General features: G+C 40.4%; 1 protein-coding gene across 6 annotated transcripts; it reads right to left on the minus strand.

The window, feature by feature from the left end:
- abi3bpb (ABI family, member 3 (NESH) binding protein b) lies at positions 1-25,917 on the minus strand. 6 transcript variants are annotated; one of them, XM_053617112.1, is made up of 22 exons: positions 25,260-25,917; positions 21,345-21,524; positions 18,661-18,729; positions 18,434-18,566; positions 16,594-16,775; positions 16,191-16,237; positions 15,687-15,732; positions 15,377-15,457; positions 15,093-15,182; positions 13,897-14,091; positions 12,234-12,410; positions 10,934-10,999; positions 7,718-7,786; positions 6,484-6,591; positions 6,258-6,347; positions 5,854-6,063; positions 4,990-5,095; positions 4,415-4,494; positions 3,435-3,464; positions 2,367-2,525; positions 1,682-1,804; positions 1-379 (listed from the first exon to the last, which is right to left on the minus strand). In XM_053617112.1, the coding sequence occupies exons 1-22, from the start codon at positions 25,348-25,350 to the stop codon at positions 264-266; spliced, it is 2,448 nt and encodes an 815-aa protein (XP_053473087.1). In that variant the 5' UTR covers positions 25,351-25,917; the 3' UTR covers positions 1-263. The 6 variants fall into 6 exon arrangements, with proteins under 6 accessions (XP_053473087.1, XP_053473086.1, XP_053473089.1 ...); XM_053617111.1 differs by having other exon boundaries at positions 13,888-14,091; XM_053617114.1 differs by lacking the exon at positions 15,093-15,182 and having other exon boundaries at positions 13,888-14,091.

Here is a 25,917-nt window from a genome sequence, read left to right on the forward strand (position 1 = left end):
CTATTTTTTGATGGGTTTTTTCCCCCTTGCTTGTTGTTTAATAATGATAAATAAGACAGCAAGGCATGGTTCGTTCATATACAACACAAACCTGCTAATAAGTCCCTGACTCTTCAATACTGTACACCTTTATACATGTTTTGGACTTTGGTGCCGGACGTTGAGGTATCACACACCACCAAGTCATTGGTGAACAATAACCAGCATGTGACCATCTCAGCCAATGAAAGTTACTTCTCTCACTTCAGACATATTTTGGGGCTCTACCACTTTCCCGGGATTGGTGTACCACACTCGTACCATGCTACATAAGTGATGTGTGAATTTCCTCCGATCTGGCCGAAGTGAACTGGTTCTTGCCTCACAGCTCTGAAGTAACCTGAGAAAGACAAAACAAATGTTATGTTATGAGTTCACTAGAGAGATGTTCCTTCCAAAAGTAAATTGAACTGGACGCTGTTTGATGTGAGCCAATGATCCAATGTGCACATCAGAGGCCTAGTTAGCAGGGTCGGTTAAAAATCATTGTTCTCATCAGTGTGGTGTGGTTGCTTGGTAACCATATTCACATGCAGTAGGGTGCAAGCGGTGAGTGACCGGCATGTTTCAACTAGGTTGTTACCGAGAGAGAAAAACACCATGGTACTAACTGTGGCAGCAGCACTTACATCAGTAACACAATAGTGGCAGCAGGACTAAATGAACAGAGGCAGCAACACTAACTGAAGAGTGGCAGCAGCACTAACTGTGAACAGTGACAGGGCTGCTACGTCTCTGATAGCAGAACTAACAGAAAAGTGGCAGCATCACAAATTGACCAGTGGCAGCAGAACTAACTGAACAGTGGCAGCTATAACTGAACTGTGGCAACAGAAGGACTAACTGTATAGTGGCAGCAGCAGTAAATGAGTATTGGTGGCATCACAAACTGAACAGTGGCATCAGAACTAACTGAACAGTGGCATCGTCATGCTATGTGGACATCCTTTTGAAGGTTTAGCGCATAAAACTGAGCAGACTGAGTGACTTTCATGAACTTTTTTACTGGAATTTTGCACCCACCCCTGATTTCCTCCTATGTTTACACAGTGCAACGTTAGTGGCTGTCCGTCGAGTTTAGACAGACTGGCATTAGTGGCGGTATTGCATAACAATTTATCTGACCATGTTCTCTGTTGTAGATAGAATAAGACGTGAATGTTAGCAATTGAAGTTGCAGCTTATCAATATTTGGGTGGGGATGGTTCTGTGTTTGATTACTATTAAAAAACCCATTATGATCAATTTTGTAAAACAAGTTTCCCTGATTTGACAGATCAATTGTCTTCGCAATCAATGTTCTTCTTCATTTGAATTTCAGCTGGTTTAGAAACACATATAAAAGCATAATTTTCCAGTGCAGACTTTTGCATTTTTAGTGCCATGATTCCAGCTACATTTTTTCAAATTTCCCTTGGTTTGGCACAGGGTGGTTTCCCCACACTTGGACAACTTTAAACAAATCAGGGCCGACCCAAAAGTTGAAGGGCTAAGTGTTTTTTTGTTTTGTTTTGTTTTGTTTTGTTTTGTTTTGTTTTGTTTTTGATTTCACTTGTGCATTAAGATTTCTGATTGAGATGTCTGAAGGCTGTATGTATTAAGTTGTCAGATTCGCTGAGATGCTGTTGCAAGATGTTGGTACCTGGTCGAGATTCAAGCTGGTCTGCAGGCAGCTGTGTCCCGGTCCTTCCATCCAGGAAGGAGTCTACAAACTGACAGTGGTCCTCTCCATGGCCTGTCTGGTCCCCAATGTTGTAGAATTTACCTGAGTACAGATTGTGAGCTGTTAGCTAAAATTTTCCTAGCTCTCATACAGTTTAGTTACATTTTTTTGTTCCCACCATTGTACATTGTACCTGGAAATATAAAACCTTTTCTGCCAATCTGCAAAGTGCAACGTAGACAAGGACACTTCTGCAGAACTGGTACTGGTAACCTAACTTCTTTCAAAGTTAAGTTACAACAATGTTCCTAGTACGTTACTTCCCCAGAAACAGGGTTTGCGCCCAGTCTGAAGGTATACGTCCCTCCAGAGTTCAGTTTTAGCCTTGTTCTTCCAAGATTCTACTATAGCCCTAATCTTGGAGATCTGCCCTTCAGCAGAGTTCAGTCCCAACCATGTTCCTGGAGAATCTATCACCCAGTAGAATTTACATCCAACAATAATCTAAAAGTCCAACTAAATCAGACGGGCCAGCTGGATCAAATTAGATTCGGAACTAAACCCTGACACATAGTAGACCCCCAGGAGCAGAGTTATGCACACCTAATCTAGTGTTGGACTCTCCTAATATAAATATCTTGTAAACTATTTATGGAGCACTGACCGTTAAGAGAGTCGCTCAGGTAGATCTTATATCGAAGTGAGTTGCAGAGCTGAATGCCGACAAACTTGCGATACCATGTTCTCTTAACATACTGCTTGCCATTGCACTCAGAGTATGAGTCCGTCTTGAATGGGAACTGAGTCCAGATAGCGTCTTTGCCTGTGGTAACCACAGAAAGAACCAATTGATTACATTTAAATGCATTCAGTTCATTTGTACTGGCATTATATTATATTCATTGCACTGAAGAAGAAAAAAAACAAACATTTGTCAGTAGTTCCAAAGTGTTGCACAGTATACTGGACAATTTAGAACCCTTAAGTATTCTTTGCTTACCTCTTTTTTTATGGTTCTACAGTATCATACATTGAATCCTAAAACAATGTGTTCCCCTATCCGTTCCAAGTCAAGTCTTTTTTGGAAGCCAAGAAGCCTTGTTTCTTCAATAAACAGAACTTTTTTCTAAGGGTTCTTTAGTTATGGGTCTAGGGGAAACCCATAAAGGTTCTATGTAGAACCTTAGAACAGAGTGTTACCCTATCAAAAGGGTTCCTAGTAGAAAGGCAGCCTTTCGACTGGAGAATTGTGGGTTCTAGACTGAGGTGTTTTAGTCTAGAATCAAAAGTTCTATGTAAAGTTAAAGCCTATAACAGTGTTTGCCTTCTGGAAATAAGGGAACAAACCCTACAACAGAGTGTTCCTTATCAGAAAGGCTTCCAAGTAGAACAGCAGTCTGTTCTTCAGTGTTTTTAAATAGCATTTGTCAGTGGAATCTATGTGCTTACATTTCTACAGTGGGGTCTTTATGTTCTGCAGTAAGGTCTCTCTGTTCTCATGTAGGTTCTCTGGCATGTTGGAGCGTGGATTTTTTTCTGATCTAGAGTCTGACTTTTTCAGTTTAGATGAGGGCAAAAGGCAGTTCTCACATGCTCTCAAATGTTTTGCCTGGACTTGAGACACATTTTAAAGGAAGAATGTGTTTTTGTTTGAAGCGAGTTTCCAAATGCTTTAACATTCGCTGTTCTCTCTCAATCTCTCTTCACATCGAATTGTGCTCCAGAGACTTACCTGAAACGTACTCGCTCACTCTGGGATCCGCTACAGAACAAAAAAAAACAAAAAGCAGATGAGATATTTGCGTTCACTGGTTCATTTGAAAGCAACCATGTGACCAAAGCCATCAAAATGATGTGTAGGCTATAGGAAAGTTAGCAAGACTAGTGTTCCAGCTCTATGTTGGCTAAGCAAAGGTGGGCAGTGTGCCTCAAGTATTAAACTACAATAAATTCCATCTACTATAAAGCAGGGTAATTTTTTCCCCAAGATATTCTTTGAATCTCCCTGTTGAGGACAGATCCACTGGCATGGACAAGTCAACTGGGTTTTCCAAAGCTTTAGGAGACACTGATTCAGGTGCAGTAAGGGCTGAAGGTAGAAATACATCACTCCTGTCTTCATGAAGTCTCTTTCAACATCTCCTTACACATAGGGACAATTGATCATTCTGTTTATTCCTCTCTTTTGGTCTCTAGCTGGCACTGATATTTCTTCTCTCCTCTCTTCCACTCCATCCCCTCCCTAATTCCTTTCCTCCTCTTGCAGAACCAAGAGCTAGAGTTCTCCAAGGTTGCCATAAGTCATTTGCAATGAAGTTATGTTTTGTTGTTAATAAGCTTGGAAGGTTTTGAGTCAGGATTGAGTATCTCAGCATGATAACGGGGGGGTCCAGTGGGGTCTGAGGTTATAACTAAAGCAGGGTTTTGTTTTTTGTTGTTGTTGTTGTTGTTTTTTTTTTTTTTTTTTTTTTTTTTACGGTTTTAAATATTTAGGATATTTGATTTTCTGACAAATCCCATAAAGATGCACATAACACCTGGAATCGCATAAGTCTGTTTTAAAAGTGCATTACGTCATCTAGATCGTTTAATTAAAAGGAGAAAAGACTCATAAGTGACATGAGTGTTAGTATTGGAAAAGAATGCCCGGTCATAGCTTGATTTGCCTTTATGGTGTAAGTGGTGTGTTGTCCTGTAGTTTAATACACATACCCGACTCTGTGTTAAAGGTCACTGGTTCGCTGGGTGGCCCCTCGCCCAGTTCATTCTTTGGCTTCACTTTGAACTCATAACTATGTGGTAAGATGAACAGAAATGTTACGAAGAATGGTAGATGAGCAAATATAATCTTGTAAACTTAGCTGAGCTTCCAAGCACTTTATCTCAAGAGCCCTACTTCCTCCAGAACCGTAACTCCACTTGATCTGCTCTTATTAAACTGGATAAAGCATCTAATCTCACTGAAATGTGCTGGTCTTACTCTCCATCCACTAAGCTGTGATACTTGAGCCACGTACTCTGCAGATGGTGAGGCCTCTTTAATAGATCCTCCATGTGTGAAGTGCTGATGATCTCCACACACACCAAAGTCCCAGGTTATATGGAGACTTGCTTAATACTCTTTCGGGCAAAAATCAGGCCAGATCTCATTATTGCTGATATTGGTCATAACTCTATACGTCTGTCATTCCTCAGCTCAGAGTGTATTATTTTCCCTCTGGATTATGACTGTGTGTGTGTGTGTGTGTGTGTGTGTGTGGGTGGGTGTGTGTATGCCATGAGTATACCTGGACTCAGGTTTGAGGTTCTCCACAGCTGTGTGTGTTTGGTTGGTGGTCAGGATGGAGACCTTTTCTCCTTCAGGTCCCTTTGTGGTCGAGATGACCTCGTACTCTGTCAACAAACATGGTTAAAAGCATTCAGAATTTTGTTAGCGGTCAAGTCAAGGCAACTTGAAAGAATAATCTTTATTTATAGTATATTTCAGTATATGCTCGAGATGGGTTATACCGCTTCAGAAGATCAGCAAGATATGCTATATAGAGCTTTATGTATCATTAGCAAAATGTTTAGTCGATATGAAACTTAAATAGAATAAAACTGCAGTTATGTGACCAGACTTTTCGGAATACTGAATTAGCTGAAACTTAATTAAAGAGACGGGCAGCTAGCAACATGTTATAGTGCATCCGATCTAGAGATTGTAAAAGCATGTACTAGCTTTTAGAATCATAGAGCACATGCTGTGGTTTGGTTATGTTTCCTTATCCTGAGGAATAATATGCAGTTTTACAAATATCTTGGAATCAAATGTTAAAACAGGTGTAAGTATTACACCAAGGTCTTTCAATTGAATTCACAGAACAACCATCGAGTTCTAAGGTATAATTTAGTACCAAACGCTAATCAATTTTAAAGCCCTCATGCCCTTTACTCAAGGAGATTCATCAGTTCTTGGAAAAACAAACCTCCGTCAGGTCTTGAAGGGACGAAGAACTGATAAATCCCTCTGGTAAGCAGGAGAACATTGTCAGAATCTTACCATGTAGTCCATTTAACTTGATGTTATACCTTTATAATGATGTAGATGACTGAAAAGCACAATGCACATCCTATATAAATGGTGGGGAAATGGGTTTATGTCTACTTACCTGTGGTTTCGTTGTCGGTTTTATCCCAGTCAAGGATGATGAAGGAGGGACAACCTTCCACAGTGACCACGGTAAGGTTAGACGGAGGCGTACGGGGAGGACCGGTCACTGTGGTTTCCCCTCCTTCATCCTCTGGGAAATAACTCAGAGACTTGGTGATGGAGCACGGCTCATCTGGTTTCTTATCCGTTTTATACACCACGTGAGGAGCTGGGACAATAAAAATTGGATTTGTTCACGCTTCCAATGCCAATCTAGACTCGTTTTAAAATGACAGTGGAGAACTTCAGGAGCAAAATTAAACATAATATTAAATGGGATCATTTGCATGTTACATGACCAAGCACAGCTGTCTGCTGTTAGATTTTATTCCTCACTATGGAGTGCTAGAGATATTTCTTTACCAGTGAAGCGCTCTTTGCCCATGGCGTCGATTTTGGATGCCGGAACAGAGCTGAAGGCAGACGAGTTCTCCCATGTTTCAAACTGTGTTACTGTGAAATCGCATGATGAAACAAAACATAAAATAACACAAGTTGCAACATTTCACAAACAATTCACAAAATTATAGCCATAATGCTAAAAATCTTCAAAGGTTTTGCTCTTCTTATACTACGATTTTTTTTTTACCTGTCACTGGAGAAGTGGTTGTTTTGGGTTTGACTGGTTTGGCAGTCATAAGGGGAACTTTTGGCTGCAGGAATGTTGACTTGTCCTTTTGTGGGTCGATCAGTATGTCTGGTAATAAAAAAACGAATATATTGTGTATCTGGTTCTAAAGTATATTTTAATGTCAACCAATATACTATATATATATATATATATATATATATATATATATATATATATATATATATATATATATATATATATATATATATATATTATTGATGTCCCATAAAGAAATGTCCGGAAGTCATTGTATCAAATAAACATTGTAAACATTTATTAAAATTTTCAGCTGAAACATTTCCTGTTACTTTTAAGCCCCTGGTCTGGCTCTTGCTCTGAACAGATTAATATTATTATATTAGATAAACTAATATTTTCCCTGTAACAAAAACATTCTCATAATTTCTCCGTTTTAATATAGTAGTATTTGGCATGTAGCAAAATAGCTGCTATTAAAATAATCATCCTTGGAACAAAACTTTCTGTGAAGATTGATATCACAAATTCCACAAAGTACCATGATCATTTTAGATAATAATAATAATAATAATAATAATAATAATAATAATAATAATATTTTAATAATAATAATTAAAGCCAGTGTTTTTGCAGAGAAAATGCACTACTTAAGAATTAAGTCTTGCGTTTATTTTCCATGGAGGGTGCCAGTATTTCTGGGGCTGATTCTACAGTGTGAGCAAAATGTAAATAAATTGTTATAAAGAAAATAGTCGAACATTTGATAAGCTTCCAACATGAATGTCTGTGTAGTTTAAAAAAAATAAACATGAATGACAAAGTTGCACGTGTGTAAATATTAAAATGCTCATTGTGTTTCGTATTCACTGTAAAAATGTACAGTGCGTATTGTAGAGCAAAATACCGTTTTATTATTCAGCAGGATTGTACTGTAAACGATTGGGCGATTAGAGCAGTGCATTGGGTTATAGTAAAATACGTGAAAACGCAATGCATAGTGGGATATCTAAAGTTTTAGGTGGGAAGAACTGAAAATGAGTGACTTACAATACTTTACTTACAGTACTTTTAATGAGACCTAATTTGCTGCAGCAAATTACCTTATATTTTTTACAGTAAAGTTTTGACAGTGTTGATTTCCAGTGATTAGATGTTAAAAATCAGCAAGGAGGTATTAAAAAAACTGAATGATGATCACTGAAAAAGAACTCACCTTTTCCAGTGGATTCACCAACCAGGTTGGGCTTTTTATTGGGGTGGAAAGAAGGTCGAGCCGGAGAACCTGAAGAACAAAATCAAGCAGTTATAAGTAAAGATTGAGGTTTTTTTTTTTTTTAAACTTGGAAAATAGTTGAACCAGATCCAGGCAATGTGCCCAATCTTTCATACATCGATACATCTACAGGATACATGAACAGGATCTATGGTGGTGTTGCAAAATTAGGGATTGGATTTCCTACATCTCTATATTATCTTCAAAATGGAAAACAAAACAAAACAGTGGAACACTTATACTATTTCTGTGATTGTTAATTGCTTTAACAAACCTCAAAATTCCAGTGAGGCTTTTGAACCAGCTGGTAATTTTTTGAAGTGTTTTATTCCTCTTATTCCTCTTAATCTCCTGTACAGGAGTTTGCCAACAATTACAATTTCTGATTTATTAAAGAGCAAGAACGACACGTGGTTACTTTTTCATTTTGTTACGGAACGTCCGCAAAACAAGTTATTTCCTGTTATCGCTTCCGTTGTAACAGCTATAATCGGTCATCCTGCCATGTTTTCTTGAAATTACTAAGACAGAAAAACGTAGCCGAAGACTTTCCCTTGTCGGAAAACATCACCGTTCACGTGTCCCTCACCATATCCACGATTACACATGGAATTTAATCAGCAACCTTTGCAGATTTTGAAATGTAATGTGTTTTTCTGAAAAATATATAGATTGGCAGCCAAATAGTGATGGATGTGCTGGGCCCAGTAATTTAACAATCAAAGGAGTCGATAGAACTCTTTTTACAGCATCAACTAATATGTGAAAGTCTAAAAAGTTAATTGAAAATGAAATAATTGGAAATAGAAGACTACCAGCAACATGCCTTCAAAGAGAACAATCTGGTCTGGAAACTCTTTGAGCAGTCTTTGAGTTTAAAAGTTCACGATGCTTTGTTTTCTCAATCTGTTATGACTGCTCAAAGTTCAACTTTGCTGTCGAGTCAAAATGTCTCATTTAAACAGAAAATGTCAGTTGGTGTTTGAATTTGCAGAATTTATCTTGCAGATCTTGCCAAATAATAGAGACAAGCCGAAAATTAGATTTATGGGAAAAACAAAGACTGACGGGTTTAATTCTGAGCAAAAACGAAACATTGTTGGTTTAGTAGAAATTTGTCCTTTTTTGTTCAGGACTTCTGTTCTTCCAGTGTAGCGTACGAGCAAAGCAAAGCCTAAAGCAAACTGGCTTGATGTAATGGACTCTAGCGTGGAAAATTTGTTCAATCTGTTTCAGAAGCAGCAATAAAATCGCTTGGTTCTTAACAGAGTCCAGCTCCTAGCATGTTGTGGCGAGAAGAGAAGAAAAAAAATGGTACAAAAAGCCGGGCACGAATCAAGCTAAAACTTCATTTTCCTAAAATAAAGTTGAAGACCAGCCGACGCCATACATCCATGAGGAAATATTTTCCAAAGACTCAGCCAGGGCACACTGAGCAGCCGGCCTGATGGTTTTGGACCGAAGCGTGTGTGGGTATCATGCATCTGGTGGTAAATTGAGGGCGACCAGAGTGGATTGCAAATGAATCTGTCTGTGCCTTTAATGTAGAACTGTTCCTCAGCAGAATGACCGGTATCACCATGACCAACCATGGAAATCTGTAAAAAAAAAAAATTTGGTACAATTGTCTAGTCCACACTAATATTGGTGAATTTTATTTACTACCAAAAAGGTAATATGGCAATTGTGTTGTAATATGGATGTGGAAAAAATGCAGCCTTTTGAAAACGCTGATGTGTGATTGTCACGTGATTGCCACAATTCTAAAAAGATATACAAATTGCGCTCCTGCTTGCGTTATAGGGTATTTTCATTTCTTGTTTGATGCCACCTCACAACTCCAGGTTCCCCAGTTGTACAGCATGCAGAAACTCAGGTTAGTTTCTTTGTGGAGTTTCACATGTTCTCCATGTGTCTTCGTGGGTTTCCTTCAGTTTCTCCGGTTTCCTCCCACCTCCCAAAAACATGCTGGTAGGTCGATTGTGTACACAAAATTGCTCCTAGGTGTGATAGAGTGTGCGCTGGACCCTGCGATGGACCGGTGTGGCATCCAAGATGTATTTAGGGATAAAGGCTTAGAGAAGATGAATGAATGAATAAGTAGTTCTAATATAAAAGCATCACTGTGTTATGCTCAGTCTAAAGGTCAGGGGTATCATTTTCGTGGTTCGTCATGGATGGCAGACTGAGATTGCAGACTGTGTGGCGCTTGAACAAGTATTCCACTGTTTACTGAAACCTCTCGCAAGCAGATAACTCCATCATTTTCTGAGCACTATTTATCTACATAAATATATGCCTGGAAATAACTTAGTCTTTGCTTGAATACTGTAGATTATGATATTACACAGTATAGCAAGGCGATACACAACACATTGAAGCTCATAAACACTACATGGTAGTCATGCAGCTCCATGCAGAACAATAGCATGAAGGACCTTACATTTATTTTTTACAGAGGAAAGGATTCCCAGCGTATTTGATGAAACAAACCCATACATAGGCGCCAACTTCTGAAATTCATTCAGGATGCTTAGAACTGGTGACAGATGTGTGACGCCATACGATTTCGTAAACGAAATACCTAGCTACTAAAATTAGTACATTAAAATTGCACACTGCTGTACATTACCAGAAAAAGGGTATTGTAGTATGGCTCTAAAGCTTTCAGTCTTAGGTGAGACTGAAAATGGACACTGCAACATGTAATATTAGTGTCTAAATGGGCCTAGGATTTTTATTTTTTTTTTAAACTTGAAATACTGTGAAGCATCCACAGAGCGGGCGCCTATGCCCAAACATGTTTGGTAACCACAGACAAACAAGTTGACGAAGTTATAACTCCAGGGGCCGTTATTGCTAATTCCGTGAAGGACTAGTATCCATGGGGCAGAGCACTACATGGTAACATCACAACAAAGATCACAACAACAGCCGCACCATGAAGCATATGCATCTGCTGAAGCTTGCGAAAAAAACAAAAGCACCAACATTGAGTCGAGGACGTATGAGAAACATGACAGGCCGGCGAGCAAATGGGCTTAAAACACTTGAATTGACAGAGATAACGAAACAATGGGTAAAGACACCAGCATGGAGAAATGCGGGTTAATGGTGGCTGACAAAACACAGGAACACGGGGTCGGCTCATTTTACCCATTCTGGCTCTGGACCACATGACTGGTTTGGGGAAAGACATTCCTTTATGATGTTGTCCGTTCACTGTTGGAGGGAAAAGAAGGGATTGTTATGCAGAAAAAGCACAAACACACTGGTTCTTCTGGCAGAACTCTTGTTAGCATGAGCAACCTAAGAGGACTGAGGTTTGAACTGGGGACTTAAGGACTTCAATAAGAAACAAAGGCGGCTGGTGGGGAGAAAAGGAATCTGTACAGATGGCAGGCCGGCAGTCGGTCTGTGCCCATCGCTGTAAATCACACACACTTGCACTCTGTGTAAAACTGTCAGAGAATAGGCAAGCGTGACGGTTGGTCTGCACACACACCACATGTTGCAGAGCGGAAAAAAACTGGCTCGGAGGCAGCATTCATCACTTCCAGCCTTTAAGAGTCGCATTACTGCGCTGGTTTAGTGTTTCCCGTCTTACGCTCTATCCAATTGATGACTGCTTTGGTACAGTAATTAGTAGGAATGCATTGACACCGATACTCGTGTTCATTTACTTGTACCGCTCTGATACAAAAATCCGATCCTGTGTGACATGATACGAGTGTACGATGCGACGTTAATGAACAGATTACATGAAATGACAGTGATCTGGATGTGATGAAAGCAAAGCAGACTGCGAACTGTGAAAATACCGAGAGCCGGAAATGCAGCATCTTCCTACAATACAGGTTACCTTATTATCGCTAAGTTCATCGCTAACAGCAAGCTCTGGATCTAGGGGAAAAAAATGTCTAGCAGATGATGCTAGCTGAGTGAAAAGAACTCTTGCTCAAGTGTGTTGTTCTTGTAAATCAGCTGCTATTGGTCTTTGGCATAACCTAAGTGCAAGAACCCACGCGTGTGCCACCATATAAACCAGGGAAACATTCACCGATCTAAATAAAAATGTTCCCTGATGTACCTCAGTGGGTCTGAAACATTGGTATTGATGCATCCTTAGAAATTAGTTGATGAGGTGAACAAGATGGGAAGTGGCACAATTGTATTCCTTTTCAAAAGCCAAAGTCATGCATCCAGGATTAAATATCATTGCTTTAATAGGGGCCTGGGAGCAATGCATTGCCAAATGTGCACAGGTGTGTGGGGCTTGCTGCTTTTGGACACCATCCAGCAGCTCAAGTCAACTAGACAGGACAGCTCTGGTCTCAAAGAATGCTAACGCTAGAGAAAGGGAGTGTGTGTGAGAGAGAGAGAGCGCGAGAGAGAAGCTGAAAGGAAGGAAGCGAGGCATTAATATGGTGCAAAGGGGTTAGAGTGGTTCCTTTACCCCCGTATCTTCTTGACGAGTCGTTGGCCCTGGGGAAAGAAGGGTGCCGCATGCCGCTATAGAAGGGATAGAAAGGAGTTCTGCCCACAGTCGTCCGGTTCCTGCTGCTCACTGTTACGACTGAATCGAAGGGTTTGGGTGGAACAGACAAGCTTGGGTCTCTCAGAAAGCTTTTACCTGGATAAAGAAATACAACAGCACCTCTGGTTACTGTGTGTGTGTGTGTGTGTGTGTAGGTAGGTAGTATAAAAGGAAAAGAACTATGGACAAAATTCCAGGTCAACAAGTGTATCTGCTTGTCCCTTTTGGATAAACCATTAAAGCTTCTAAGTAGAACCCTGCAACGAAGTGTTTTCCTATCAGAACGAGTTCCAAGTAGAACCTGTTTTCAGGAAGGTAGAAATCCTTCTTTAGAACTTTGTCAGGCATTTCCGATTTCACTAAGCTGGTGATTATAGAACATGACACACATCAAGGGTTCGTTGGATACTTAAGGGTTCTTAGCCTCCTAAAAGAAAACACTCTCTTGTAGGGTTCTTTAAAGGTCTTCAAGCGACAAACATAGAGTGTAGATGTGAGACGAGATATCACGAGACACAATCAACCAAACCGGATTTCGCTTCCTAAAATGATTAGAAGGAAAATTGTATTGGTCTTGTCCTTTGGACAATGTAGCTAGACTCAATGTCAAAGGCTAACACAAACCAGAACCATCAGAAACCGAAATGTTTGTTTGTGTGTCATGTTACAGTGAAGCCACGAAGCATAAACTCCTGAATGTCATGAAGATGTCAGAAAATGTAGTTACAAAGCGCTGACACTGGAGACTTCTTCCTTAAATGTTAGAAAACCTCACTACATCAACGAATAAAAAACGAGTGCTTTAATATAAACCTGTGATTTGCAGCTGCACTATAGAACATTAATGAAGAACTTAACAGTGCTTTGGTATAATTGTACCTAGTAAACTGGTGATGCAGTATAAAATACATCTATATAGCTAAGAAACTGTTATTGCTTTTTTTTGTTGCTTTTGGTAAAGATTAAAACATAGGTACATCATGTGATTAATGCTTCAGTGCAAATTTTGTGGTGTAGACGTGGCCACAGTAAGGTGTATTTGGTGCCGTTCCTGTGGAAGCAAGACATAGTGAAGTGAAGTGAAGTGAGACTCCTTGAGAATAGATTAGTATAACTGTGAGGTCACATATTAGTCCTGGCGTGAGCTACTGTGGACCTCTCAGACAGTCACTTGGGTGGCAGCCATTTATCTGACAAAAAGAGAAATCAGCAAGAAGATTACTGCAGTGAGGTCAGCCCTGTACCCGTTATTGTTACTGGCCGTCTCTCGGATGGTTTTATCTGTATTTGGAGGATGAATTAAAGGGATTACAGGATGTAGATTTTAAAAAAAAACAATGATAGATCAATGGTCACCAATGGAGTGTTCTGTAAAGCCTAGAGCAAATTTGTCTTTTTTAATTGGAATTCTCAGTGCTGGGATGGGAAAATGCCTCCAACTACATAGGTCTGTCCAATTCAGGAAAAAAGAGCCACATCACGAACACTGTAGTCGTTGTATAGTCAATAAGAGACATCAATCCTGCAATTAAACCATTAGCATTAGAAACAAACCAACATAAAGGTTAATTACCAGAATTACCAGATGAACTAAAAGTCTTGGGAGTGGCACTTGGTGCCTTGGTCTGGGAGAGGCCAAGTCGCCGGTCGCCTTCGGAGGGGGTCTGAGGGGTGACAGTGGTTGTCTGGCGAGGGGGTCGAGTGGACAGGAGGTGTGGCAAGCCAAGAGAAATCCCTCCGGCTTGAGAAGAGGTATTTCTAGCAAGGCTGCCTGTGTCTGTTTCAAGAGAAAAGGAGCAAAGCAGCATTGACTATTGAGACCACGACCTCAAGTAGTCCATATGGATTCATTTGTTTTTTTGCACCCTCACCCTGCTATGCTGTCACTATACATTACAACTGATTCCCCAGCATTCAAATCAACTCCATCAATTCCAGATGGCACTGGTGTTCAAATGTCTGACAAGAGACAAATGACTTCCCTCTGCCTTTCATCCTGTATCATTTGGACCCGTGTTATTCAACAGTTTTTTTTTGGGTTTAAAAAATTTTTTTTTTTTACTCGTTTTTTTGTTTTTATTTGTTCGTGGTCTCATCAGCTAGCTGGTTTGAGTGAGAAGAGAGAGAAAAAAGCTTGTTGTTTTATCCTGAGTCTGGGAGACAGAGGGAGACATGAAAGGACTCCTGATCACTGCCTTTCTGTCCTGAGACTGGAAGAAATCACTGCGGGGTTTTTTGGCATGCATGGGTCTCATGCAGACTGAACAATTGCCAGCAGATGAAATGCAGCATAATGAATTAGATCTCTGTGGAATGTGGAAGATGAATCAAGGTATAATTAGGATGTAATCTGAAATTCTCTGAAGCTCTGTACATTTTCCTTAGTATTTTGTGAATACTCTACAGATGGATGGATGGATGGAAGGGTGGATGGATGAGTGAGGTGGGTGACACATTATCCTGGATGGTGATCACAGGGTGAAGAAGTGCTCAAACATTTTGCAAAATCAAGACATCATGCAAAACCAGTACACGTTCCTCTACATGGCAATCTGGAAAAAAAACTTACACCAACGAGGACTCCTTCTCTCCAATCAGGAATCACGACTTTCTAGCTCTTCACTGGTTCATATCATGCCAACATGCAGCCAAACAGTGGGGGGGGGGGGGGCAATCTCAGTCTCCGCCCACCCTACACTTGCTTCCCTTCCCCCATCCCAGCAGCAAGAGTGAGCACAAAGCTGAGTGACTACAAAAATAAAAGGCTCGCTATTTTACCCAGTGTTAGCTGAGACTGTTTGGGCTCACTGGACCCAGGGGTAAGTGCAGTTTCCTGCTGGACCAGAGGAGGAGGAGGAGGAGGAGGCACTGTGGGAAATAATGCATTGTTTCATAACTGGGGAATTAGAAACACAAATGAAGGTGCTTGAAGTAAAATAAATAAATAAATAAATAAATAAATAAATAAATAAATAAATAAATAGAAGGGTAATACATAACTGCAACCAAACTCAGAAGACAGTGAGTGGGAGAGAAAAGTTCAAGAAAGAAAGGAAAATTACCAAAAGATGTCTTTGGAGCTCCAGGAAAAGTAGGATTTGTGTGAAGAGGTGGGAGTCTTGGCTGGGTCCTGTTGTGCACAGCTAATAGAGCAGAATAAATAAATTAGATAGATAGATAGATAGAAAGAAACAAAGAAAGAAAGAAAGAAAGAAAGAAATGGACAGTCGGATGGGTGGATGGTTGGGTGGATAGATAGATAGATAGATGCACATTTAAATTAATACACTGTTAATGCTTGCCACTCTAAAATGATGGACAGACCCACACTCGTTCTTCTGCATTTAGGAGAATAAAAGTCGAGGAACTTACCCAGCCGCGGTGGAAACACTGTACGTGGTCCCGGCATCGGAGGCTTCTAAAAGAATTTTAGAAAAACAGTTGTGGTTTCCGTGCATTGTTTTGCGCTTTAAAATAGTGTCTTAATATATTAATAGATCACAACACTGTTGAATACTAGATTCTGATTGGTCAGAAGGTGTTGATTCATTTTCTACGATAGCAGTTCTGACAGGTTTATATTAACGTGTTGCGTTTAAATAAAAAAAAAATTACGTAACTGTTGACAAGGTGAGTTTTTCTTTAAGGAGTCTCCAGTGTCAGTGCTTTGAGGTAAAGCGCAGAGGTAAAAATGTCAAACTCTAGGAATCTTGATGTGTTTTTTTCCCCGTCATATCACCAAACCCTGTCCTAAGGTTCTCATCGCCTATTCCTGTATCTATCCCTTTCATTTGCACCCATAAAAAATAGACACGAACACAGACATTTTAACAGATATAACCCTCTCTCAAGGTGAATGAGCAGCGGAGAACATACCTCAGGCTTGGTCTGACTCGGCTTGTAGGGATTGTGCATGATTTTGTCTGGAAGACAAGAGCAAAAAGAGATTAGAGCCAAGTGCCTCGGAAGTTTCAGATTTGCAGCACGTGCCGCGTGGTCATTCGGTATTCTCTGCGGATTTTCTTCCGACATTTAACGGATCAGCTGTGGTTTGTGGAGTCAAAACAGTTCTTGTGGGTTGCTCAGATGGGATTATGTCACGTCATAATAATAAAAAAAAACAACAACAACGTTTTCCTCAAACTCAAAAGTATAAATCAGACATGCTGAAGGCTAGAGGTAAATTACAGGGCATTTCGGCAGTTGTGGTTAGCTAAGATAACATTTGTGGACAGGATTGGGACAACTTGTTGCAGGATAGATTGGTTAGCATGCCTACCCCCCATGTTGGTGCTGTGGATGACGGGTTTGCTCCACACGCCATTGCGGTCATCTTTGTTGGGTCGGACGCCAAATTCGTAGTGGGTATTGGGTTTCAGATTGTCGATGACCGTGTCACTGGTGGGACATGTCTGATAGATCCACTTCCTGTTCCTTTCTCTGTAACGGATTGTGTAGTACCTACGAGAAGATTTTTACACATGATGAATGGAGGAGGAAGAACAGATGGGACTCTTAATGACGGGGTTGCCATGGTCACACCTTCATTTTGTTTGTCCTTGTTATTGTCATCCTGCCGCACCAAAATTCTATGATCTCGATCCTCTGCTGCCAATAAACACCAATTACACGAACCTGAGAAGCTAAATTGATCAAGTACTGGTTTAGGGTCAGGTCTCCCCTGCCAAAACTTCTGTATTCTCCAGGATGTGTAATGCTAACATTGTCCTTGATGGCCACAGGAATAAAGACCATGAAAATGTGTGAAATATTACTACATCTGACTGTTTTTCATTAAGATTTAAATTCAGGTCTAGCTAACCCTCTCACTCGGGTGCAGTTACAGCCTGGGTAGAAGTGCTGAGTCTGGCAGATTGGGTTTCCTCTGCCTCATGAGGCTCTATTTTCGCCGTGCCCGTGTTTGGTAATGTGCAAAATGGCAGCCAGGACATGCACGACATTAGGTTTTAATAAGAGCCCGGCTCGTGCAAAAAATGCACTCCTCTGCCACATTGGTGCGGATCATGCTTTCCGATATTTAGTCCAACAGTTCTCCATTTCCATTGTGCCAAAGAAATATACTATAGCAGTGTATGTGAGAAACAGAGAAGGAGAGATGTCTTGAAGACACACCTGCAGTGGCAGGAATCCATATGCTGCATGATCATTTTCCACTAAATCGTGCGCCTCTCAATTGAGAAGTCATGCATCATAAATCGCAAAGTTCTGTCAGGCAAAAAGAATGTATAACAAATTTATATGCCTTTTCTTTCTCAGCACACTGGTCCAATTGGGTCTCCTTTGCATTTCAAAGCTACAAATGATTAAAACACTTGAGCTGGGAAGAATAAAGGATGTCAACTGTGCACTTCAGGTTTTGAGGATGAGCACATAATTACCCTTAATTGTGTTCACAGCAACACACAACTTGAAGGCATTTCAACAAGGAAGAGCAAATTTCATTGAATTAAGGCTTTGTCAGTTGTCCCTCTGGTGGAACCTTTAAGGATTCCATGTATAGTAGGAAACCCAAGTAGAACCTTAAGCTAAGAACCCTTAATTATCCAATGAACCATTGAAGAACACTTTTTTTTTTTAACTTATTGGTCATTATTTTCTTCTTAATACTTAGAACCTGTCAGGCATTTGAAATTTAGCTACTGTATGTACTTGGTACAACCGGGAATTTTTAATGGTGTTTCAAGGGTTCATTGGATAATTCATTAATTGGATAATCAGTATCTTTTTGGTAAGGAAACACACTAAGGTTTCCTCTGAAAGGACACCCAATTTTAGAACGTGTACTGTTACTAAACTACGTCTTTGTTTTCCACCAGGGTTGTACCCTAAAGGGTTATGTCTTGATTTATGTTCTATGCCTTGTGTACCTTTCACCTGAGAACGTCATTATGGTGCAGCTTTAAAATGAATTTATGGGACAGCTTTATTTAAATGAGTTTAAACCCGGGATGTACACTTGAGGGCACCAGCCCAGTGACTGCTCTCTACTAACTCTACTAACTCTATCTCTAACTGATGACAAATTTTGCTTTGGCAAAATGCAATCGTGAGCCCATATTAGTAGCTTGTGTATGAGAGCATATGCACATGTAACACACCCATCTTCCAGGCAGTCATTCATGATGTTGCCCTCATAAGGCGCCTTAGTATATGGCCCCCAAGACAGCAGAACTGAGGTGGAGGAGACGGTCCCAATCACCAGGTTAAGAGGCTTGTCCAGGTTGACTTTACCTATAGGAACAACATCATACAAAGATCACAATTCATAATCTAGATTTTCATCATGCTGAGAATGGACTTGCAGGTCACTACTGTGGTATTTTACCTGTGCATTGTTTCTTCACATCATTGGGTTTGATTGGCTGCACGGCAACTAGGTACTTTGGTTCAGCATCTAAGAGTGAGAGACAAGAAATATAATCCTGTAACATCCGATTTTCCAAGCCATCCCTTGTTACCTTGGGGAACCAAATAATGGTAGTATAAAGTTCTGTTTGGTGCTACACCGACTGAAGTTATTATTGTAATATCTTAAGCCAAGAAGATAAATGTCACAAGTGCATGTGGCATATCTTATCCCTCAAGTCCAATGAACCGTTCCTTCACCAGAGGGCCTCTCCACATGAATAAGTGGCTTATCTCTTCAGGTACAGTGCCTCTTTCATTTTGGTCGGAAGTTTTAAGAGATTTGACATTTGATATGTGCATGAAGTGAAACGGCCTTTTAAGTCATTCGAGCTGCTAAGCGCGTCCATGCATTTCCATAAGTCTGGCTCTCAGGGAAAGAAACCTAACCTTCGGTGAAGTCTGTTCAGGGAGTACAGATATACATTAGACTGTGGAACAACAGAAACTTTGGCAGCTCAGGTACAAGAGCTGCTGTTTGGCAAGAACCAGGCTGATTTATGTCACAGGTTGATTCATGTCCAAGCAACTACAAAATGAGGGGAAGCTGTTACATTTCTGGCATATACTGCTCAGCAATTAAGTTTAAATACCTCTAAGTCTAACAAAATGGCCGATCCCCCTTATAGGGAATTATTCTGACTTTTGAGCTATGTGGTTGTTTTTGGATCGAAGCCACATCAAAGTCTGACTGTAATAGCAGTTAGCATGATATAAATTTTGCCACTTTGCAGTTGGGGTCTATAGAACCTTCTGTGTCAAAGGCAAAGCTGTTTCGACCATCTGCGCTACACATGCATCTGATCTTCACTTCAACCTTATGGATCTATTTAGATATTCTAGGCTGCTGTCTGAATTGAATAACTATCCCACTGTGTGTTTTTAGATCAGTAATTGAGCACAGTCCGAGGGTCAAATGGTCACAGGGTACCTACTGTTCTGTACTTTTATTCAACGTCCTAAGGGATTTTTTTGTTTTATTCACTCCTGGAAGGAACATAGCAGAACCCCTTTAGAAGCCTATCAAAAAGAAATCCTTGTGGAACTCATTTCCAAAAGGTTTGGAAATGGTTCCAAGTAGAACCCCTTTAGAAACCTAAAACCATTAACCATCCAAAGAATCCTAGAGGAACTCTGTTCGTGAAGAGAATATTTCAGGGTTTAGTCAGTTCCTCTTAGGTATCCATGAGCCTTTCACTACTTGAAAGTTCAATGTGGAATCCTGCAACCATGGGCTTTTCCTTTAGAAAATGCTACAAGTAAAACCCCTTTAGAAACCTAAAAACATTAATGATGCAAAGAATCCTTAGCAAACTCTTTTTCCAGGTTTTAGCTAGTCCCTCTCAGGTACCCATGGGCCTTCACCCCTTAAAGGTTCAATGTGGAACGTCTTTTCAGGAAACATTTCAAGAGGAACCCCTTTAGAAAGCTAAAAACTTTAACCATCCAAAGAATCCTTAAGGAGCTCTTCCAGGCATTTAGCCATTCCCTATCAGGGACCCATGGTCTTTTTTGCTTGGGAACCTTAAAAGTGATTTAAAAGTTTGGCCTAAAGGCCTTTGTCCACCACAAGTTCTGTCATGCCCTTGCTGAACCCAGTGTCTACGGATTGAGTGGAAAAACACGGCAAGGCAGTGACCAAACAACGGTGAAAGATAACCACACTGAGGTAATGTTCTGGAATAATGCCTGGTAGCCTGAACTGCCTGCAGGATCTTGTGCTTGTCCACACTCGTATATCAAAAGCACTGAAGTCTTGTAAGCTCTGTATGCATTAACGTTTGGGATTTGTCAAATGATGGAACCTGGGCAGAATAGACGTTGCTGAGGAAACATCGAACAGAGAACCAAATAAACAATGAGAAAGTTAAGCATGCTGTTGAAAAAAGGGTCCTAAAGAGATTTGTGGAACTGCATAAAGAGTGCTTTAAAATGCTTTAATATATCAACCCCCCTGGAAAGGCCTTCAAATTTGCAAAATCATTTCTCCTCAGAACTATTAAGATGTTGCCTAACTTTTGGTCTGCTTTTTGTAAAGAAAACCACCACAAATCATTAATCACAAATCTCAGGCCAAGAGTGAACTCATGGGACAGACCCCTTGACCCATAGCTAACCCTGCATTAAGGAGATGCAGATAATGAAACAAAATGAACAGATGTCATGAATGGGTTCAGTCGTGGAATATCTACTGCTCTACAGAAAAATATCTAGAGGGAAACAGTAACCAATGCTTACCATTCGGCCACCTGACCTTCTCAAAACATCTACAAAGCAAATGTGGGTTGCACTGAACTATTGCAACCTCATTTATCTTGCTGTTCTCCAAAAATAACTAGGTCCATTCCTAAAGTAAATGTTTGTGGCTTCAATCGGAGCATTTTCCAACTTTGGGAGCCCAAAAGACAGTTGTTTTAAAGTCCTGCTCGACTAATGCGTTGTGGTTTTGTGCTTTTGCAGCATGCTATTTGAAGAAAACCTTACTATCCCCATTCTGTGGTTTGTGGTATTTTTCTGACCCTCATCTTGTGAAGAGTGAACACTTAAACACCAATTCCTGACTGGGTTATTTTGATGGATGTCATCGTGAGGTCTAAGACATACCAATCTCTGTCTCATAGGGTTGTCCATTCTCTGGAAGCTGGATGAACTGCTTGGAGAACATGCTAGAACCGTAGCCCAGAATGTAGCCCTCAAGCTTGATATCAGGGTTGGGTCGGAGGAACTTCAGGACAATGGTGTCACCAGTAGCGTTAATCCGAACCTTCATATTCTGTCTTCTGACTGTGGTAGAAAAAGAAAACATTCACACAGCACAATGAGTGAGATGTTTATTATGCACATGGATCTGAAAAGAAATGGCAGATTTACGGGCTTGTGTTGATACACCACAGTGTAAATGAAAGATATGATTAATTATGTAAATTAAAATGTAAGCAAATGTGGATTCCCTTACCACAGGACTGTTTGTTTGTTGCCTTTTGTATTGTTTTTGATGTATTAGATTAGGAAAGATGGTGAAAGGAACTATTTGTCATGAATAACGGGTTTATACAACTTTCTACACAACATTTTGGATAATTAAGAGTCCATTGCCTCCTAAAGAAGGTTTACCTGAACCTCTTTCTGAAACCCTACATAGGTCCCTCCACAAGAACAAGCCAAGGAACCTTTTCGGATTCCAACTACTTTCCTTATCGACCTTACTTTGGAATTATGAGCCACCCAAACCTGGTACAGCTACAAATAAAACACGTTTCCTTGATCCTTCTGTCGATTCACGATTTGACTCTGAATTCTTTGACAGCTACAAGCTTAGTGTCTCTAAGGCTAATTTGCAGCATGGAGAATGTTTGGACTCGCTCTCACTTCCCCTTCAGAAATCCAATAAGCTTTGGTGGTTGAGTGGAGATTTTCCTTCTCCACCACTTTCCCCCATTAATCAGAAGCCTGACTGATTATACTGGGCTAAATGGGCCAAAAAATATCTTCCTTAAGCTGATGTGAAAGTGGCCCAGTACCGGGTTTTCGGGAAGTGTTTTGGAGCGAAATCTTAAAACGAGCAGTTCATTACAAGCTTGGGAACTCTGCATCATCGGTCACATCAATCCTGCTGCTCTACACTTTCCCAGTCATTAAATGTGTTTGTTAGTGTTAATCAAGATCAACATCACACACTGGACCAAAAATGAGAGTAGATGTGGGGAAATTCTTTAACCGATATGATTAAAGCAATGGTTTGGTTTAGGGACGCATCAATACCGAGTCCGAGTACTCGTTTTTTGGTACTTGTCGATACTGATGTGTGTAACCTACTTAGTATTAAGCAATTGCGCTATTTATAGCGCTTATGATGTAAGTGAGAACAGGAGCAAACTTGTCTTTGTGGATGCTCCGCAACTTAACGTACAACATTTTGCAGTCATTTTTTTTTTTTTCACAAACTGCTGTTGTATAAGCACTTCGGAACATGCCGTTAGTTTAAAATAATCAACGTAGGTGTGGTAAGTTCTGTACAGTAACTCAGCTGGACACCGAGTGTCTTGTTCCTTCCATATGGCGTAGCCCTTAACGCATCGTATAGTGCTCAAACGAACGTTTAGTACTCTCAGGAATGGAAATGAAGCTTACAGATTTGAGATTCAACATTTCGCCGGTGCTTGTGTTAACATCCAAGCTGCACCTGGCTGCCTCCTTTTGGGGGAAAAACACAAACGTGCCGACGACGAGTTGTTCGCGTTCCAACAATTAACACCAATAATGGCTTGAAAACAGAGGCCAAGAGTAACGTTCAGTCATTACACAGATTCTGGCTCGTGCTGGGTTTAACGAGTGCTCGCGTGTACATGGTTTTGGAACAATTCAACAAATTACATCCTTCTTTCCCCTTTTTATTTATTTATTTTTATTTCAAACCACGCTCATTATTCTTGTCTTCCTATTTCTTATCATGTAAATCTTTTCTCTTTTTTCTAACAATACAAATTCTTCTCTCTTTTTTTTATTCTTGCTTAACATTTCTTTGTGTTTTCTCTTTTTTTCTCACCATGTTCATTTTTCTTTCTTTATTTTTTTTTTTAACTATGTTATTTTTTTGCTTTTTTAATTATTAGAAACATGTTGAAAGGTAAACTGTTTTCCTTTCTGCTCAGTTTCTCACGCAGTGTAGCTTCATCATGCTGCAGTGAAAATATTTACTCAAGCCCTCACGTTTTGGAGCCTTGCATATATACGTCTCGACTCCAGATGCAGTTCCAGATTTAGGAGGAACAGTATGACAAATCCAAGATCGCTGACAGAAAACCAGATTTGGTTACACTTGTTTGGCTTCGGGTGATAAATATCCATAAACATCCCATATATATTCCAGGAATCTACCAGAAGTCCAGTATAACGTCTTGCTCTATGATGCAAGAGATGATTTTAACAAGGACAGGGTGTGTGTGTGTGTGTGTGTGTGTGTGTGTGTGTGTGTGTGTGTTATGACGTTCTCTCTTTTTACCACACTCCATTTGGCCAGAACACAGCATGTGAGCAGCACAAGTGTACTTTTCCTCATTTCTTGTCCATCTTTTAATTCCTTGTTCAATGGAATGAAAAACACAGGGATTCTGAACACTTTGCCTTATCTTCTCAACACGCACATATACACACACACACACACACACACACACACACACACACACACACACACGTTCTCCAACACTGTCAAGTTTTCCAGGTTTCTAATCCTTTTTTTCCTCCTCTTTTGAGCAGCACTCATCCGTGTGACACATGTAAGGTTCCTGTTGCGTTTCTTCGAGCTCTTCCCTCGTCTCCTCTAAGCTATCAGCACTCGCACTTCACATGCACTGACACTTTCACACATCCGTGAAGAACAGTTTTCAGATGTTTTCACTGACTTTCTGTTTTTGAAATATTTGAAGACACACACACACACACACTTCTAATAGACCTTCTGGGACATATTCCAAACTCGCAATCAGCAGACAGGGTACCGGGACACCACTGACCACTGTAGGCGGTGATAATGCTGAGATCAAAGACATACACACACACACACACACACATTTATTTTTAGACATTCTCATGAAGTAAGGATATACACAAACACACACATACACACACACAAACACAATATTCTTATATGAACACACATCAGTTTCACACGTTTTTAGACATGCTTATGTAAGTAGGGATATACATGCACATAAATACGCACACACGCACACACACACACAAGCAATTTTAGACATACTCATGAACTAAGGTTACATACAAACATGCAAACACAGACAATATTCTTATATAAACACACATCAGTTAGACACACACACACAGGAATGCACACTCAGACACGTGAGGAAACAGATTTGTGGACACTTGGCAAACGTACACACACACACACACACACACACACAAACACACATACCAGTTTTCATGCTCATGTGCATTAGACACAGCAATCTTGGCTCAGCCTGTACATTCTCTGCCGTATTATTCTAAACCTCGCCTCAAAATGATTACATTTGTTAAAAACGTTTTAAAAAAAAAAAAAAAAACCTTGAATACTCTGCTCTAACACTCGCAGTTTTAAAGCCGCAGAAGATTTTTACACGCTTTTTTTCTGCTTTGCCTTGCACTTGAGCCAACCCACAAACATCTGGACGCTGGACGTGCTGGCTCTGCGAAAATGCATTTTTATTTACAATCTTATCCCACTGCAAATATAAATAAATAAATAAAGCTGCACTGTATTGTCGTCGCTGCAACCTGGAGCAGTGAGTTGTGCAAAATCTCTCACACACTTCTGAATGCACCTGCAAGGCCAGAGGTGTGATGCTTCTTAATGCATACTTTTAATGCACATACATGAATTCGGGAAAGATTACACACACACACACACACACACGTCAATGCTGAACATCTGCAATGCCGGTTAAGTGTTACCCAGAGTGCATTTGTGATGAAAATGAAAATTCGACAAAATGTTTAGAAAATTGACTCAAGTGCACTTGCCTCTGATTCTTCTTGCAGAAGAATCTGAGAGGAGTAGAATCCCGGCGATGGAGAGCAGGAGGATGCAGTGAAGGAGTCCTGGCACGGACATGGTGCTCTGAGCACAGGTAAAACACGCTTCACTAAAAGAAAAAAACAAAAACAAACCCAAAATAAAAACCCTTCTTCTACTGTTTGAAGTGTAAGACTCAGGAGGTGCTCAGCTCACAGACTGATGGACCTTGAACACGTCCGTCGTAATCTATAGTGACCCGGAGGAGGGAGGGGAACGATGATGTCACAGCACACACACGGAGACATGCTTGGACACACCCACACACACTTTTATACAGAGAGAAAGGGGTATGGCTTTCATTTCCCCTCTCTGTCCCTCACTCGCTGGCTGTTGAACCTTTCCCCCCCCTCTTTTGTTTCAGTAAGGGCAAGGGAACAGGCAGCTGGTTGGGGTAAAAAGAGTGAGAGGAGAGAAGGTGAGGGAGAAATGGGGAAAGTACACAGCCATCCTGCCTTACTGATCTCTAGTCATGCAGATAGGAAGATGTCATCAATGTATTTAGCAAACCGTCATATATCAAACAGGGACAAAAATGTCATTGCGTCACTGGGTCACATTGGAAAGATTTTTGGAATAAAATAAATAAATGGTGGTGTTCTGCAT

Source organism: Ictalurus furcatus, chromosome 27 (genome assembly GCF_023375685.1).
Source record: "Ictalurus furcatus strain D&B chromosome 27, Billie_1.0, whole genome shotgun sequence".
In the NCBI taxonomy this organism is placed as follows: domain Eukaryota; kingdom Metazoa; phylum Chordata; class Actinopteri; order Siluriformes; family Ictaluridae; genus Ictalurus; species Ictalurus furcatus.

Excerpts from the sequence above, each read along its gene's own strand:
- abi3bpb (XM_053617111.1), bottom strand. The coding sequence starts at position 25,350 with ATGTCCGTGCCAGGACTCCTTCACTGCATCCTCCTGCTCTCCATCGCC. Across the intron at positions 15,458-15,686 it reads AGTGTTTCCACCGCGGCTGG|CTGTGCACAACAGGACCCAG; the intron begins GTAAGTTCCTCG and ends CTGCTCTATTAG. Across the intron at positions 14,092-15,092 it reads ACAGTCTCAGCTAACACTGG|ACACAGGCAGCCTTGCTAGA; the intron begins GTAAAATAGCGA and ends CTCTTGAAACAG.